Raw genomic sequence first — 19,188 nt, forward strand, 5'->3', positions numbered from 1 at the left:
ATTACTTCATTTTATTCATGCAAATTTCTTCATAAATATCTTCGTTGAATTCTGTCACCTAGTGGGAGCACATAGATGAAATACAAAACTAGTGTAAACTCTGATTGATGTAAGTATATTTACCCACATTCAGGTTTCAGATAAATACAGGATATGCCATCCCAAGGACTGGTTGCTATTTCAGCCTCACTGGACTGCCGTGCTGTTGAAGGCATTGTACAATGGTTGGGCTTCAGGACGGGAAGTCTCAACAGGAAGAAAGGCAAAAGTAGAGACACAGAACCTCCTGTATAAAGGGACAGTAAGGGATTTACTCTGGTGTAGAGCGTTTGTATTAGCATAAGTGATGCTATTAGACAGAATGGCAGGCTAAGAATTTGAGGCTTATTTTTCTAGCAGTAGGGAGTAACTGAAGGCTTATGGTCACAGGGATGCTTGATAAGCTGTGAGAAAATGTGTGGAGAGTCAGTGTGCTAGCATCACAAGAAGGCACTCATTCTAAAAGAAACTGGAGTTCGGGTGTTAAGAGGATGTTTGCCTTGAAGCAGATAGGGGATGCTAGAGCTGGAACCAGAAAAATTGAAGCTGAAATGAAAGTCTGCATGGACAGAGGGTACAGTGACATTGAGAAATGGAGCCTCTAGGTAAATGCCAGACTTTGAACTGAGTGATAAAATTGTTGGTAGAATTCACATGGGGACGGGGAGGAGGGGCTATGTTTCTACTTGATCTCTTTGAGTATTTTGCTGAGCTGAGGATGTGAGGGCCTCAAGCTCCACCCCTCAACCTTCTTCTTCAGGGCTTTGAAGTAACACTTTCCTCAGAGGTCTCAGTGAATTCAGATTGAGGGGTCTAGCCACAGTGGCTGCAGTAATTGTTGGAGAGTTCGTCCTTATCTAAAAGGACTACCAAAGGAAAGTAGTTAACTCTTAGGATCGATAGAGGCATAAAAAACAGAACTAGGGTAACCTTGAGAACTGCGGGCACAGCATGGGAACAGTTGGGGAGAGTGACAGCTACCTGGCATTGGGGAGAGGGAGTGGACGGGAAGGAGTGGCTAGCCAGGCTGCAGGCAGGGCAACAAGTAAGTCAGTTGTTTAGGGTTGTGAATACTCAAGAATTGTTGGCGTTTTAGTCCATGTTGTATTCAGAACATTCTAGAACCACCACATGGATTTGTTTGACATGAATACTGTTAAGAATGTAAAGTGTATAGAGAAACACTAAAGCACACAATGTGCATTCTCTTTCATTCCTAAGAAGGATTATTTTGAGGAGAGTGATTCATTAATATATATTAATGATGACTTTAAGGTCTTTTCTGCTGAATTATACAATTATTTTCTTTTTTGTACCCAAACTAAATATAGCTTTGTATTTTCAAGCATTTTATTTTATTTTTGAAACAGTGACTCATGCAGACCAGGCTGGCCTCAAACTAACCATGTTTGAGATCACTTTGAACTTCTGATCTAAGTGCTGGAATTATAGCAATGTGCCAATTTTATGTAATACTGGAGATGGAACCAGGGCTACCAATTGAAGTACAATCCATCACTTAAATCCTTCCTAACATACTCCATATTGCTAATGAAACAATAAGTTACACCATTAAACTGAGAAAACAATCCTTCCCTGCTTCCCTGGCTCTTTTTGGTTTTTTTGAGACAGGGTTTCTCTGTGTGGCACTGGCTGATCTGAAACTTACTCTGTAGACCAGGCTGGCCTCGAACTTGGAAATCCGCCTGCCTCTGCCTCCCAAATGCTGGGATTAAAGGTGTGCACCACCACTGCTGGGCCCTTCCCTGGTTCTTACTCCTGTTCCCAACTATCTCTTTGAAATGATGCCTGTTGTTTCCAGCCTTCCTCCCGTGCGTGTGTGCCTGCCCTTCCCAAATGCAGGCATGTCTGCCTGGTGAGGCCTTTTCCTCAGTGTGGGGTGGCCACACTTTGAGCTAAGACACTGAAGCTGCCTGTGTCATTACCTCTGCTTTACTTGCAGTCATGCACCTGACATCCTTGTTTCTGGCCTGCAGTGTAGTCCCTTGCTGTCTATGCCATAAGACCCTTTCCTATTGACATACATAAGGACCCACCTTAAGGACCACTCCCTCTGCCTTCCCATGTCTTTGTCTCTGAGATACAGTTCCTGAAGACAGGCTGCAGAATTTCTGCATTTCAGAAATTTAATGTTCAGGGCCCTCTGTCAGTCTTTTAGAGGAATTGAGGCTATGCCTACCAGTGCTTTTTTGTAGAATAAGCTCATCAAAGATTGCCTTCCAGCAAGTAAAAGGTTGGGGTTTAAAAATAAAATTCTGTTAGTGGCAAGGTAGCAGTGTTGTACTTTATCAATATAAAGTGGATAAAGTGAATTAAAACTAATTCTCTTCCTGATTGTTAGTGATAACCCCAGCAGCCCCAGTTAACCTGAGTGAATGAGTGCTGCTGGCTTCTGTCCAATGTGACTGACTGTGTACCTACTTGTCACCAGAAGGTTCATGGTTGAATTATGATATGGCTGTCACCACAGCACGAGCAAAAGTACACATGATGTATAACGGGGACCCTCTGTGCCTGGCACAGGGGGGTACTCAAGAGTTATTGAATGGAATGAAAATCAGATTCACTAAAGGTCATGCTTTTACTGAGAACAATTTTCTAGTAACTTGTCTAGACAGCCATTTGCTTATATTGTAGAGAACAGGGCACCTGCCCTTTAGCCATCACATGAACTTCATTTATACCTTGCCTCACAGGTTCATTGATAGAGTTGTCTCATTTTCCTGACGTTCTCAATTTCAAACTAACATTTACACTTTCAATGAAAGTTAACTTTTTGTAGTGATGTATACTTGTTGAACTCTGAAGTCCTTTGAAAGTTCTACCAGTAAGAATCTTTTTAAAGCAGTTACCTTTGTCTTAAAGGAATGTGCGACATAGGTAGGCATGTCCCTTACACACAACATATACACAGGCTCATAGGTTAAAAACAATGACCTGCAGGACAGTCTGTGGTGCATAGATGTTGGTACAAGATCTCAGGAGTAAAGAAATGCTGCTTCATGTATATACAGACTGCTGTGGGAAACTGAATGCTCATAGCAAAGTTAACAGACACTTTGGAATGTGGCTGCACTGCAGGTATGCCATGCTTAGCAATTTATCTGTCCCCTTCTCCATGATTTCCAGGTCTGTCTCTCCAAAGCACGGATTCACCATTATGAATAGGCTCAGCATGGAAAACCGAACAGAACCCATTACTACAGACCTAGACTTCCAACTCCAGGACCCTTTCCTTCTCTACAGAAATGGCACACGTGAGTCTCTGGTACAGTAATGGAACACATGAGTCTCTGGTACAGAAAAGACACGCATGAGTCTCTGGTACAGAAATGGCACACATGAGTCTCTGGTACAGTGCTAGTCATGCTTCCGACAGCTCGTCAAAGGTGAAAGTCGTAATGCCCTCCAGTGTTCTGCATTTAGTATCAGGGACTGAGGGGTTAGCATTTGTTAGCTTGGAAGTGGCTTTTTTCTTAGAAAAGTTAAAGTGAGTGTCTCCTTAAGCCTTGCCTGGAGCAGCTCTTTTGCCTGTAGAATGAACCAGTCATTGACTTTTGTCCTAAGCAGGAATGGGAGAGGGAAGTGCTTGGTCAGGAGATAAGAGGGGGCACAGATGTATCACTGAACGCAGAACTAATGATTTGGTTAGAGGAAGTTTTCCCTTGTGTGTCACCTCTGACCAGGTATAGTAAAGAGAGATTGAGGGAGAGGGTTTGTATTTTTGAAGGACTGTCTTTTGAATATGTAGTCATTAAAAAGCCAGAGTCCAAATAATTTTGGCCTTTTTGATTCTCTTAACTGTTAGTAATGATGAGATTACAGTAGATCACTAACTGGTCCTTGATGGACTTGAGATGAAGTAGCAGTGGCGCTGTATAGTATTCTGCCCTTGTTTCACTCATGTGTCTTACCTGACACCTATGTTGCACCGGAGAGAGACTAATGAAACTGTCAGCTTTGGGGCTCCTTCACCACAGGAGCATACTGCTTGAAAGGTCAGTATGTGCATGCTCTTAGGCTTTCAAAGAGACTGTAATCTAGTAATAGTTTCTACTCTTTGAATTTAAGGTACAGGAAGTTGGTACTAGGGAGATGGCTCAGTAGGTAATGTGCTTACAACATGAGGACCTGAGTTCAACACTCCAGCGTGTGTACACACACACCCCAGAAGTCAGGGGTGGCAGTGTATATTTATAATTCCAGTGTTGGAAGGCAAAGTCAGATGGGTTCCCGGAGCTTGCTGATCTGCCAGTCTAGCTAATCCTGGGAGATCCAGGTTCAGTGAGAGACCCTGTCTCAAAAACTAAGGTAGTTGACAGAATGATTCAGCAGGTCAGGGCCTTTGCTGCCAAGTCTGACAGCCTAACACACACACACACACAGAGAGAGTTGCATACAGCACACAAATTCCCAAAAGGTTGGAAAATGGCTTGGTGTTTATAAAGTACTTGGTCTGCAAGCATGGTGACCTGAGTCCTAATCCCTAGCACCTACATAGAGTTCAGTATGGTATTGTGTGTATGTTCTGCCTGTGCCCTGGACTGCCTGCTGCCCGACCCTACAGTGCCGGGGCAGAAACAGGCCGAGCATAGGACTTGTGCCTATTCAGTCTAGCCTGAATGGTTAGCTGCAGGTTCTCTGAGAGACCCTGTCTTTAAAATAAAGTGGAGACATGGTAGAGGACAGATTCTGACATCAGCCTCTAGCCTCTACACACTCCTGCATTGGTAAATGTACTTGCACACACATGCACATAGACATACCACATGCCTCCAACATACAACTTGCCGCCTGTATATTATTCAGAATTTTAATAATGTAATACAAGTAATATGTGATGAAAAATCCCAATGACTAGTTTAAAACTAAATGTAATATTTAATACATTAAATATGATGCTATATTTAATTGTACATAATTAGGTTGTCATGATAAATGTCCATTCCTTAAAATTTTATGAGAAAAAAATTAGAACTATTAAAACTGTAACATGACTTACCAATGGTAGGTCTCATGAAAAGAAAAGTCTTGCAATAATTTTTAAAAAATGGTTTGTTGCTATTTCTTTACTGTATGTTTACAGTGATGTCAGAATTTTTAAAGGATATTATATTGAGCTAAGGAACTAACTCCATTAGTAAAGAGCTTATTGTGCAAACATTATCGCCTACATTCAATTCCTCAGAACCCCTGTGAAAAAGCTGGGCGTAGTGGTGTTTGTGCTCCTAATCCTAGGAAGCAGAGACAAGGTCTTTGAGGCTTATGGGCCAGCTAGCCTAGCTGGTGAGCTCCAAGCCAGAGAGGCTGTCTCAAAAGACAAGAGGGTAGCACCTTAGAAAGAGTGACACTAATGTAGATATCTGCCAATACTCACAAAAACTATGTCCTGTGTCAAATTAACATATTCAAATGCTAATAAAGAAGCCACAAAAATTAATGTAGAATAGAGTCTGGAGAGATGGTGCTGCAGTTAAGAACACTGGCTGCTCTTCCAGAAGCCCAAGGTTTGATTCCCACCACCCATATTGTAGCTCACAACTGTTTGTAACTACAGTTTCAGGAGACCCAACACCCTCTTCTTGCCCCCACAGGCACCAGGCAATAATGGTACTCGTGTGTGTGTGTGTGTGTGTGTGTGTGTGTGTGTGTGTGTAATATGTAAGTAAAATAAGATAAATCTTTAAAAGTGAATTTAGAATAAATGAATACTAGTGACCTATTATAATCATTCCTGGTTGCTCAAATAATTGATCTAGCCACTATAGGTATTTTGAATTCATATATATTTGATTATGCCGTAAACTATACCAGAAATTTTAATTTCTCTAATGCATTGATTTTAGAAATAATTTCCTAATTTCCCAGGGCCTGTCTGACAGAAAGTACTGTGTGGAGTTAGTGAGCCCACAGGATGCCTCGCCGTTTCTAAGTTTGCCCCCAGACTGTGACCTCAGTGCGGCTTGTCTGGGGGATAGAAGTATGGATTTAAAGCACACAACATGTTTCAGAGTCTCAGAGAGAGACAGACAGACAGACAGAGACAGACAGAGACAGAGACAGACAGAGAAAGGAAGGAATGAAGAAAAGAAGGAAGAAAGAGGGAGAGAAAAGAAGGAAGGAAGGAGGAAAGAAAGAGAAATCTTATAATCTTATATCGGTGAATGTTGAAATGATAGTAATTTGGATAATTGGGTTAAATAAAATGTATTGTTAAATTTACTTGTATTTTCTACTTTGTTATTTCAAACTTAAAATGTCAGGCGCGATCCACACCTGTGGGTCTTATGCTTCTATTGAAAGCCTGCCCTGCTCGTGGTGGCATCTTACAGATGAGAAAATGGAGGCTACAGTGGGTGGGTGGGGACCCAGCACATACACCTCTGGCTCTGCCCCTGGTGCTTGTGTTCCATACTCTGCACTGCTCCCTCTGCTGTTAAGCTTGGGTCCAAATGGATGCCAGTCTTTGAGATGCATGTATGGTTGTCTCTGATGAGTCTCCATATACAAAAATGCAATCAGTTCAACAGAAGAGTGTGTGCAATGTCTTCTCACTCTTCAGCACTCATTTTGCCCCGTTTTGTTCTCCTTACTGTCTGTGCCTGCCTCTGACTGCCTGTGAACCAGTCATTTGCTCAAGGATTCTCAGCTCCTGACTTCTGTCCACAGCAGGTTTGTCATGCATGCCTTCAGGGTCTGGGTACCTCCCTCTCAAATGTCTCAGCCAGCTCAGATGCTCATGTAGCCATTACATTTGGCTTTCTAATTAATTCTTCCATAATGCCCCTTTGGCCAGGGAGCTTGGCTTCATGCAGGCTTGTTTATCATGGTGGCTATCTCATGGGGGCTGTACAGACCTCTAGAGGTCCTCTGCCTTTTGCCTGCAGCCTATCTCTTGAATCGTGTCTGCCATTGCAGTGGAGCAGGGTTGGAACAGCTTCATGGCAGATTTTCTCATAGGATTTTTTAAACTCATTGGAGAAAGGAAAAAAAAAGTTAATTAGATGAAGCTAGAAGAATGAAATAAAGTAGAAAAGTCCAAAACTCTCTTTACTTAATTAGTAAAGAAAAAAGCATTTGATATTTAGAATTTCAATCAAATACAAAATAGATTATTGTAGAAAGGGGTTCATAGTCTAAGCTTTTTTTAAAAGATTTACTTACTTATATGAGTACACTGTAGCTATCTTCAGACATACCAGAAGAGTGCATCAGATCCCATTACAGATGGTTGTGAGCCACCACGTGGTTGCTGGGAATTGAACTCAGGTCCTCTGGAAGAGCAGTCAGTGCTCTTAACCACTGAGCCATCTCTCCAGCCCCCATAGTCTAAGCTTTATTGGAGTTGACTGAAGTGAGATTTAACCTACATGAGCTTTTAGTGTGTGTGTGTGTGTGTGTGTGTGTGAGAGAGACATACACATGGATATGCAGGGGTATGCACCTGTGGGTGCATGCAGAGACTAGAGGAAGATGTCAGAAATCTTCCTCTATTATTTCCTTCCCTATTTCTTTGAGACAATGTCTCTCACATCCTGGAAACTCACTGTGCTCACCGGAATGACTGGCTGCCAGCTCATAGAATGTGCCTGTCTAATACCTGCCTCTCCTTCTCCTCTATGGCTTGGGTTATGAGCATGCACAGTCATGTAGAGCTTTTAAAGCAAAGATGTCAAAAGCAAATAACACAGTTATTAAATCTGGGGTGAAATTGCATGCATTCATTTGCTATCTGCCAGGCACTTTGAAATATGGGTTATCCTAATAAATTCTTTTTTTGTTGGAAATACTGTGTTTTGTGTTTGACCAGTGAGGATACTCAGCTGGAAAAAAAGCTCAGTGGCTAAGAGGACCGAGTTCTATTCCCAGCACCCACACGGTTGCTCGCAACTATCTATTCAGTTCCAGGGGCTCCAACTCCCTCTTCTGGCCTCTGTGGGCACCAGGCATGCAAGTGGCACACAGACATACATGGAGGCAAAACACCCATACACTTACATTTTAAGAAATAATAAAAAGTCCAAAATGTTTTAAGGGTTGAAATGATAGTACAAAGATTTGGATTTAGGATTTTCCATTGTTTCTCAATTGGGCTAAGATCAAGTGCAAATTTTAATTTTTTTCAGATTGGAGAGTTACAGGTGAATTTCAGGTTGAATTACAGGTGAAGTCTATGAAAATATTCCAACAACCATTTAAAAAAAACAAAAACAAAAAAACTCTGAAATCTGAAACACCCAAGGGACATGCAGTTCCACTGGCAGTGCAAAGCCAGTGTTGATTAGGAAACAGAAAAATAGATTTATATACTGAAAAATCCCCCTCCCCTCCCATCCCCTCCTTCTGATCCCTTCCTACCTTGCCCCGTGCCCCCCTTCTTCCTCCCCACTTCTTACCCTCTCCAGGAACCTCAGGGCCTTGGGCATGATGGACAAGCACTGTAACACTTATGCACACCCAGCCCCTTGGTGAACTTCTTGTATTAATTGTGCAGTAATGTGAGCTACATGCTAGGGTTAAGAAGAGCAGGTGAGACCCACATCTCCCTTATCATCTTCATTGACTCTGCATGTTTTTGTCCAAAATTCACTTTTTTAAATAGTCAATTTTCTAGCAGAGATGCAATTTTCTGTAACTCTAAGTATTTTCTTGATGACTATTATAAAGAACATACTTTAATTTATTCCAGAGCTTTAGCTAAATTGTACACACACACACACACATACACACACATCAGCAGTAAGAAAGTCAAATTTACAAGTAAAGGTTGGGCATAATTTGGAAGAAGCATTGCTCGCTCTACTAAGGGCGTGTTCTATGAAACCTTTGCTCTGGTGTCATACTACCATAAATCAGTAAGTTGCTTTGTAGGCAACTTATAAATAAATTTCAAGTCCCTTGTGGACAGAGACTGTATCTTATATTTTAATTGTGTTCTGTGATTCCACGTGGGCCTGGAAAATGAGTGGATCCGGATAAGAAATAGACATGCAGACTTAAAGTAATTCCCAAATTTGCATTTGTGCCAATTGCAGAATTGGGATGTGTGGGTAGGTGAGTGGGTGTGAGTGTAAGATAGGCCTAATGATTTTGTCTAGCATTCTAATCAGTGTGCTTTAGACAAAGCTTAGAAGATGTTCTGCATGGAGTGATTGATCTATAATGGCCACAGAGTTGTCCAGCTTTCAGAAATTCTTCACTATTCCTCACTTCATGTCAGAGTGACAACCTTGCCTGCTAAACTAATACAAAGCATTAAGCAGGGCTGAACTGTGTGGTCCCCTCATGGATCTGGGCTCTTGTTTTGGTTTGGTTTTTGAGACAGGGCTTCCCTGTGTAACCCTGGTTGTCATTGTATAGGCCATGCTGGCCTCCAACTCACAGAGATCCACCTGCCTCTGCCTCTAGCATGGGATTTAGGCTTCTTAAGCCTTCTGGATTTCAAGACATCTAGAGGAATACAAGCCTTGCAGCTCAGCTGGTTCTAAAGCCCTGAGATTTGTTAACCTCTAACCCAAGCTGGGTGGTGGAGGGTGGCAGCACACACCTTTAGTCCCAGCGCTTGAGAAGCAGAGGCAGGCTGATCTCTATGAGGCTGAGGCCAGCCTGGTCTACAGAGGGAGTTCTAGGACAAGGAAGACTACACAGAGAGACCCTATCTTGAAAACCAAAAATAATAAAAACAAAAGCAGCTGAAAGGTTGACAGCAAGCCGTATGGAAACACACCACACAGGGAATGGAACCCGAGCCACGCTGCCTGCCCACAGACAGCTGGGCTTATTTTTTTTCCATTTTAGGATATTTGTTGCTCTATTGATATTCTCCAATGGTAAATTTTTAATTTTGAGATGTATTTATTTTAATGTATATTAATAGCGTGCCTGCTATTATTCAAAGGGTATTGAACCCTCTTGGAACTGGAGTTACAGATAGTTGTGAACCACTATGTGGGTGCTGGGACCTGAACCTCTATCCTCTGTAAGAGCAATAAGTGCTCTTAACCACTGAGCCACCTCTCTCCAGCCGTCTCAAGTAGTAATTTGTAACCCTTTTGGGGCCATTGAATCTGATTCCTGTTTACTCTCCCTCCTCCCACCATCCTCCCCCCCCTCTTCAGATGCTTTTGATTGCCTTCATGCACCAGGTATTGTTCTAGGATCCCTGTGTCATGTGTCTTCCTCAGAATGTCTATGCACATTATTTTACAGACTTAGCTTCTAGACATGCTGTAGAGCTCCTGAAGCCACCTAAGGTCACCACACACTTTTAAAGTAATGAGACAGCTGAAAGTCCTTGCATCCTTTTTAGACAGAAATTTGATATTTGCAAGAATTACAATAGCATGCTTTTCTCTTCCAGATCCGTCTAGTAATATAAGATGCTCATGGGAAACTCCCTGAAAGCACAGATAAAGTAGAGCAGGAGACAAAGACCTTGACATTCTGTGTTTAGTCAGAATAGGAACCTATACAAATCCAGGCTCTTACTGCGTGTGGTGTGTGATTGTTGCCCTTGGTAACCTTCAGGACAGTGGTGAACTTCTTAATAAAAGACGTTCCCTTATAGTTAAAACTCGTGATTTGGTCAGAGAATCTCAGGTTGTGTCTTTAAGCCACCATTTCCATTTCAAGTGAGAACCAGCCTCTTTACTATGGCCTGTGTGCAGAGCTGATACCGTTTAGTAAGGGATTAAGGATTGCATGCTTTTTTTGACTTAAGTGATGAAACTTGTCACTTGGACCTCACATCCAGAATGACGGTTCGTTCTGTCAGGATTCTGCTCATGCTGAAAGGATCTAAACTCTAAAGGATCTGAATTTATGTAAAAACTGGCATTCTGTTGATTACAGAAAACTCCAGATGTCGAGTAAGGCAATATTTCACTTTTGAGTACCAGGTGTCATAATTTTCATTCCTATGCATTGTGGTAAGACATCTGATAGCTCCAGAAACAGGTTCCTATGTGCACCCTCATACCACCTGGGCAAGCCACACTGCTTATCCAGAGCACCCAGCCTAAGGACTCTCTGCACCTCCACTGTAAAATGTTAGGGGACTCATGGGAGGCAGGGGGGACTTACAGATTTAATGGGCAGGTTATGCGTGTGTGTGTGTGTGTGTGTGTGTGTGTGTGTGTGTGTGCACATGCTCACTCATGGAATAATATGGCATGCTTGGGTGAGAAAGAATCCATGAGGCGAGGTCATACATCACAGGTAACCCACAGCTACCATGGAGTAAACTCTGAGTGGAGTCACTTCTGCTTTGTCCTCAGCCATGCAGATGTGAGATTCTTGGCATACAAGGAAATAAGCATTCATATAGTGATGCTCTTTCGATTCATATGCTGTATTTGTGGCTTGTGGTTGTACAATATTTTATATTTTGTTTTAGAGAGCCAAATTTGATATGATAAAAGCCTAAATCTTGGCAGAGAGAAACTGTCTTCCCAAACGCTCTCCTCCGTGCCTTATGAGAGAAGCATCCTTCAGTCTCCCTGCCTCGGCACTCAGAGAGTGGGCAGTGTGGCTTCAGAGTGCTGTGTACATTTTGCATTCTATTTTTACATTGCTTATTTTTGTTCAAAAATCACAAGATAATTTCAAATAATCCTGTTCTGGAATCAAGGATAACTGACTGCCGAAGGAATCTTACATTTGTTCTACAGTCTTAAGTGTTCAGGAAAAAGAAAACAATGTGGCCAGGAGTCATTGCATGCCCAGACCCAGTCCTCGTCCCAGGACAGACCTGAAACATGACCTAATTGTTTTCAACATAAAAGGCTTCAGAACATTTGGTATCTCCAGTGTGCACGGTAGATAAAGGTCAGGATGACAGAGGCACAGAGTCTCTGATTCACTTTCTTCTCCCTGCCTGCAGAGCCTCTGTGCCAAGCCTTAGACTCGGTCCAGTAGTCAGGTGGTATCTAGTTAAACTGTTTCAGCAAAGCTGCCCCGTCATCATCAAACACCTGATCAAATTATGCAATTGAAATAGGAAGTCTGTGCCTTCGGGATTTTAGTTTTGAGAAAAACAATTTTTGACCTGTAGGAATATTGTTTTATGTTTTAGCTTTAAGCAATCACAAACTCTAGTTCTGGGGTAAGACTTATTTCCCTTTGTTGGTTCTCACTTATGATAATAGCTTTCCAGAGTGTTATTGGAATAATTGAGATGATTTATGTGGTGTAAGCTCAAGGTTACTGTTATAACACATGACTGGTATGTGAGTGTAGTAGTTGTTTGCTATACCAAGTCCTGCTGATCATGTGTAAGGAAGACAAGTATGACCTTCGTCTCTCAGTTGCCAGCAGGAGAAGTAGTCCATCAGGAAGAACAACAGTGTGATCATAACACACATAAAGTAAGGACATGAGCACCAGCCCTTTGTCAAGACAGTAGAACACACATCTAATGGCCAAGTCCTGTCACTGTTACTTGCACCTAAGAATGTGAAGTGCTTGAAGCAAAGTCACCTCTCAGCACAGGTAGAAGACTGTAGGCCTTTGGAGGGGCAGCTGCCTACAGTCTGGTAGAGCAGATCTCTTGGCAGCGGACTCCAGCCTCTCTGGTCCACGATGGTTAATTAAGCCAGAATGGATATCAGCCATGGTAAGGGTTATCGGTAACGTCTTTGGCTATATCAGCCATGGTGAGGGTTATCGGTAATGTCTTTGGCTATATCAGCCATGGTGAGGGTTATTGGTAACGTCTGGCTAGTTTACATTTGTTACTGACTGTCTCAGCAGACATTTGTTAACTGACTGAACATTCGGCTCACTGCGCCACATTGTCCTCCAGGAGCTTGGGGTCCGACGCAGGGAGCAGATGTGTAAATGCCTGAGTGGGACTTCTTTTTAGCATAAAGATACACAAAAAGACTGAGTACAAAGAAAACCATTGAAAGTTTATCCCAGGAACAGTGAAGATTAGGTTGTCAAGGATGAATAGGAGCTCAGAGCCCTAGGGAAATGGGCTAGGGAATCCATTTGATATTTGTGGCACAGATTTTGAAAATTATCTGCAAAATTATGAATAAAATAGAGACAAACTTAAGTGGTCAATAAGGAAGAGTAAACTGTTCCTATTTCTATCGAGGTTAATATACAGTTTTCCTGATTCTTAATTTCTTTGGACATTTCTTTATTCTACTGACTTCTCAAAGTAACTTTCCCCTGAGAGAAATACAATGAGGTACTCAGTGTATGCTGGAGAGTCCCCTGCCCTTGATGAGATGTCATTTCCCCATTGAGGAGGGTGGAAATTTGGAGATGAGGAAGTCTCATGACACATGTAACCTTGGTTATAAATGAAAGTCTCTAAAAAGTAAATACATCTCTTTTAAAGTAACAAGTTCTTATGGGTGGTTGAAAATGCATATTAATTCAACTGGACATAATGCTTTGGGTATAGGTTTTTAACTATTCAGTTTTAATAGCATTAACTCTCGTACAACAGTTCATTTGTTTAGAATGGGGAGTTTGTTTTTACTAGGCAGGGTTTCTGCTGTTGGCTCCCAATGCTTGGTGGTGTTAGTTGCCATTAAATAGCAACCGCTTCTGTCTGCTGTGAACCTTCCAGTGTCCAAAGATCATGGGATCAGGACTGCTGATTTGTGAGTTGCAGTAAAACTATGTCATATGAAAAGAACCAGACCCAGAGCCAGAGATAACAACTCTGTGGAGCTGTTTTGAGGCCGTGAAGAGTCTGTTTTACAAGACGTGTCCGTGTTTGGTCAGTAAAGCAGAGCGGAAGGTGAATGAAAGAACATTACTTTAAAGGCATAAAGAGCACACCAAAGGAAGCAGCGTTCAGTCCAGGCATTCCAAATGGGCAGGAGGACAGGACTGACGCAGGGCCAGTCAGCTGCCACAGCCCTGGTTTCCCATCTATGGAGCCTGAACAAAGCCCTCAGGTACCACTCAAGAGCTTCCTGCTGTAAACACACAACTTACACAAGCCTCATGGCTTCCCTCCCTCCCTCCCTCCCTTCCTCCCTCCCTTCCTCCCTCCCTTCCTCCCTTCCTTCCTTCAGCTCTGTTACAGTCTTATTCTGAAAACCCTGGGCTAAAAAATACAAATCCAGGTAATCCACAAAGTCAGATTGCCATGAACTCAAGGCCAGCATGGCCTACACAGTAGCACTGCAGCGTAGGCTACATCACAGAGCCCTGTCTCTGAACAAAAGGTAAAGGTACTTGCTACCAGGGCTGCTGGCCTGAGTTCAGTCCCAAGTACACTGTTAAAGGAGAGAGCTGACTGCTGCTGGTTACCCTCTGACCTCCACCCACATGCACACAAATAAACAAAATGTGATACGAATCAAAACAAACCCAGACACAGACTAAGTCCAGTCCCTAACAGCCACGCTTAGAGATCGAATCAAAGCATATAAAAGGTGCTTGAGACTTTGTGTATCTAATTCAGAGGGATGTGCAGGAGCAGATTTTAGAGAAAATAGGTAAAATCGGGGGAAATGCTTTGGCTGACTTCGGTCATGGAGCCTTGTATGACCTCCTTGAGAGGAGGAGTCCCTAAGCTCTACACTCTTGTGGCTGCAGCTCCTTCATGGTTGTCTGTCTCCTCTAAAGCATGCTAGGTCTTTTAGAAGTGTGGACACCATGGTGTGCTTGCCACCTGTCTCTAGGAAATAGGCATCCTCAGCGTGCTCAAACACAACCACTCGAACAGGGTAAACGGGACAGTAAATGAAAAAAATACTATGTTTGAACAAAGTCCACCAGACAGATGTTTACAGCAGTTATACAGCTGGGGTAGAGATCATTATCTCACTCATTTGAGAAAGACCAGAACATAGGTGGGGTCTGAAGAGATTTAATTTTTTTTTTTTGAGTCCTCCTCAAATACCCATCCAAGTTGCAGAGCTGGTGATGACCAGGTTCCCAGTGACAAACAAGAGAAGGAGGGCTTCTGAAGGCAAGCTGGTGGCTGGACCCTTAGACAGCAGTAAGTGAAGGGAAAGAAAGAAAGAATGGAGGGAGGGAAGGAAGGAGGGAAGAGCAGGGTGCCTCCAGGAGAGAAAGCTTAATCAAGCCAGAGCTTGAGTTTAACGTTCTCTCTTCATTCCTTAACACATTTACATACCACTTGCTAACTGTATGGATATATCATGCTTTCTTTTAAAATGTCAGCCCAAATCCTTATTAAATAGTTTCAAGTTGAAAAATACTTGGCATAAAATAGAGAACAAATGGCAAGTATCTCTAAGGTCATATTAAATAGAAACATTTATTAGCAGCATAAGCAGGATTGCAGGAAGGGTCCTGTGATCATTCATCGAAAATAAACTGCTGTACTCTACCAACGGAAGTCAGAGGGCCCAAGTGAAAATGTGCATGTAAGTGACATTTGTCCTGCCTCTGATGATTGCTTACTTGGCCCATTGAAATTTGATTGGCTGTCAAGTTTCCTACGGAAGAAACTAAAGAAGAATTGCTGCTGGTCTCTAGCAGTCGGCTCGCTCACACTTGTCCGTACGTACTCACAAACCTAGATATGGAAGAGAGGAAAATACTGCTCCCCTCTGTCTTTCTTAAGGAATTGAAAGAACAACGGAAGACAGATATATCACCACGGAAAGACTATTTTCTATGGAGAACAGTCCAAGCATGGCATTGTGGGAAGGGCAGTGCCAGGCAGAACTTTACAACCATGCAACGAGAAGTTCATTAAACACAAGGGCTTTCATAAACATGCAGGAGCATGTGTTGGGGGAACCTTCTAGGCTCCTACTTTCTAGGGTAGCTCTCAACTCACTTGTCTTTTTCTCTATTCCACTTCGGGTTTCTTACCTCCAGGAGAAATGTAGAAACAGTTGAGTTGAGCTTCATGTACCACCTTGCCCTTGAACTTCCTCTCTGTTTCCTCAGACGTGTGACTGGAGAGTGGCTGGTATGGGGGTGTGGATGGCTGAACGAAGGCCCGAATCATTGTGACTTCCAGTTGGGTACCAACAGCTGACTTCACAACTGAACAAGTATCCCACTTTTAACTTTTCCCTGTACTTTTTAAATACTCACAGACGATTTCTATGGCCACATTTGAAGGCCATAAAATCTCATATGGCCCTATCACTCAGCTGTGAATCTGAGCTTCTGCTTTCAGATTTAGAATTCTAAAAGCATTCCTCTTTTCTTAGTTCTTCTCTGCTGAGTCGTTCTGACTTTGCTGCTGTGTTCAGACCCATGAAGAGACAAGCCCTTCCCTAGTGGAGCCCTTGGATGGAAATGTGAAGCAAATGGCTTCTGTCAGCCTGTCAGCTCGTCACCTCTTGAAGGCATGATGAGCTCTGGTCTTTGTATATCAGCACAGGCTGTCTGGCACAGCCTCTTGTGTGGAAGGGTGATAGGCCTGGTGGAGGTGGGGGCCTGGGCCCATGACACAGAGAACTTGAGCTGGAATGTGTACTTCCATGCATTCACAGTGCTGCTGAGCTGCGAAACTATTTTAAGGAGAGAAAGCACAGGACCAGTCCTCTATCTTGGTGCTCCTTTTAGTGGCCAGGAATGCTGGTAAATGTCTGTTTTATCTTTCCCTCTCCCTGCCTATTTAAGCCTTATGTTCAAGCTAAATATTAACTAGATAAAAAGAGCTGTTTCAAACGATCCCATGCAAATGTTAAAAACCATACTGCCTCATAGATAAATCTCCATGAGGTTCTAAATAACTATGACAAGCCCAGTGCTCCTTCATCCTGCATTAACACTTAGGGTTTTCTGTTGGTTTTCTGCCCTAAACCTGTGTGTCAGCCTCCCATGGTGATGAAGATGTCAAAAGGCTTTTGTTCATGCCAACAGCTCCTTGGCATCCTGCCCTTACAGAACTCTAGTTCCTTATGTCAGATGTCACACAGGAGGAAGAGTGACACCCGGAACGCTTGTTAGTTTAGTTTCCTAGTAAGACACCCATTGCCACCTTCTCTGCCCCTGGGCTTCAGTATCTGGTTGTACTGTGGGCTCCTGACCTGCCATTTTGGAAAACGAAGTCTCCAAAAGAGGGAAGTTTTCACTGTGGTCAGATCATCCATAGCACCTGTTGTGTGTCAGACACACTTAGATTCCTACAGGGCTAAGTGCTGCTGATCCAGCCTGACCGCACAAGAACAGAGGCTGGGAGTCTATAGGGAAGCAAGTGGGAAGGAGCCTTAAATCCGAGATCCCACAAACACATTTAGTCTTGATGCAAAGGTTCTGTTTTGATATGCAAGCCCTCACAGCACACTGGTTTGAGGACATTGATGTCCTCATTTTCCTTAGGTTTGTCAGAGTCCCTAGGATGAATGTTTGTGTATTTCAATCTGAGAGAGTAACCAGGTTGAGAAAGCTTGGGGCGTCATCTCCCTTTGCCCTCTTCATGTGTAGGTATCTGAGACAGGAGCTGGAAAGATGACTCAGGGGCTAAGAGCATTTAAAAAAAAAAAAAGACTCTGCATGAACATGCACTTGATCAGTACAAAATGAAGTTTTAAAGTCTCAACAATGACTTTTGGCAAATTGGTGGTGGTTTGGATTCATAAAGTTTCTTTTTGATACCTGCTTGAAATAGCATTAAAAAGACATGTCTTATACCTTTGGCTGTTTCTATTAGTCCTATCCTGGGCATTGGGTGAGATGCATGAGGAGAAAAAGATGTTGTGAGCCTGGCAGAGCTGTCTTCATGCAGAACAGCTCCATGCTTTGAAGGTCTAATTTTGTGTTTTCCTTTCAGATACTTTTTGCTAATTTTCACTGCTCCATCATAACGCTGCTGTTGTTTTCAATGAAGTTTTGTTTAATGCTCATGTAGTTCATGTTACTTATATGATTATTTGCATATGTGACCAGGACCTAAGCTAGATACTTACCAATGTATCCTACAACTGTTTTAACCTGCACTACAGAACTGATACATACTAAATTTAACAAACTGCTTATTTGAAAAATGACTAAAATCAACAATTGTATTATTTCCATTCATTGATAAATGGCTACACCATCATCATACCTAACCTTCCAATATTTGTAAATTTTCTGTACAGACATTTTAAAATGAAATTGATTATTAAAATTATATTTTCCTAGTTTCCTATCCCAATAACTCATAGCCAATTTTTCAGTTAACATATTCCTTGGAGAAGGAGAGGGAAGGAGGTTTCTAGGCATAATATGAGCATCAGGTTTCTGAATATTTAAAAATAAGATGGAATGTGTTTGTGAAATGTGCAAATGGAATATAGAAACAATGAAGTCTCAAAGCCAAGAAGTTTAGAATCTTGATCTCTTTTTCAATCTGTAGCCGGTTGTTTAAGAAGCGTTCACCAACTGCCTGTTGGGTAGAGGCGAGGAAGCGGGCTTCAGTGTGTAGGCCACTCGGCAGCACTTCTAATAGCATGTCTTTTTCCTTTGGCACGGGGTCTCATGTGTAGCCCTGGCTTTGACTCCAGTGACTGCTTCATCTATTTAATAATTAATTGAATGAATTCATTCCATGACTGATCATTATATATTTTCCTCTAAGACAGAAAGGGAGTTTCTTTCCATTGTGTGGCTCTGAGGATGCTTATGGCTTGTTTGATGTGTTTTTCCCCAGTGGCCATTTATGGAATTTGGTTTTATGATAAGGAAGAGTGCCAGAGAATTGCAAACCTAATGAAAAAGTAAGTATTAAAAGGGGGGCTGTGGCCTAGGAGCCGGCGCTGCGGCTCGGATTTCCAAATGTGCGAGTCAACACTAGCAGGAAGTGGTCCTCAGCTGTCATCCTCACCCAACCCCCAGACCTGGGCAGTGCTGTCTGCAGGTCCCCCTCAGCTTAGGTGGCTTGTTGTTCTCTCCATGTGCTGGGAGCTGTTCCACGTGGTGGTTTTCTTTGGTATTTTCTTCATTTGTAAATAAGTAATATTCTCTCTGGAAAGTTCTATGTCCATTAGTAAGAGAGAACATGCAGAGTCCTCCTGAAAGGCACCTCCTTCCTGCCCTTTAACAGCTGTTCTTCTAAACTGTGCTTGTCACTCAGAATTCCCAGATACCTCCAACACCAAGAGCCTGGATCCTCTTCAGTTCTGGTCCTCCCTCTCCCTCTCCCTCTCTCCCTCTCCCTCCCCTCTCCCTCTCTCCCTCTCCCTCCCCTCT

At 42.7% G+C, this 19,188-nt stretch overlaps 1 protein-coding gene across 6 annotated transcripts in view; it reads left to right on the forward strand.

Moving 5' to 3' along the window:
• The window catches only part of Dcp1b (decapping mRNA 1B), a 50,843-nt gene that overhangs the window by 5,776 nt on the left and 25,879 nt on the right, over nucleotides 1-19,188 (forward strand). For all 6 annotated transcript variants that reach the window (XM_031383159.1, XM_031383158.1, XM_031383162.1 and 3 more), the window contains exons 3-4: nucleotides 3,190-3,317; nucleotides 18,650-18,716. In XM_031383159.1, coding sequence (XP_031239019.1) covers nucleotides 3,190-3,317; nucleotides 18,650-18,716 — 195 coding nt within the window. The remainder of the gene's footprint in view (nucleotides 1-3,189; nucleotides 3,318-18,649; nucleotides 18,717-19,188) is intronic.

This window comes from Mastomys coucha, unplaced genomic scaffold (genome assembly GCF_008632895.1).
Source record: "Mastomys coucha isolate ucsf_1 unplaced genomic scaffold, UCSF_Mcou_1 pScaffold20, whole genome shotgun sequence".
In the NCBI taxonomy this organism is placed as follows: domain Eukaryota; kingdom Metazoa; phylum Chordata; class Mammalia; order Rodentia; family Muridae; genus Mastomys; species Mastomys coucha.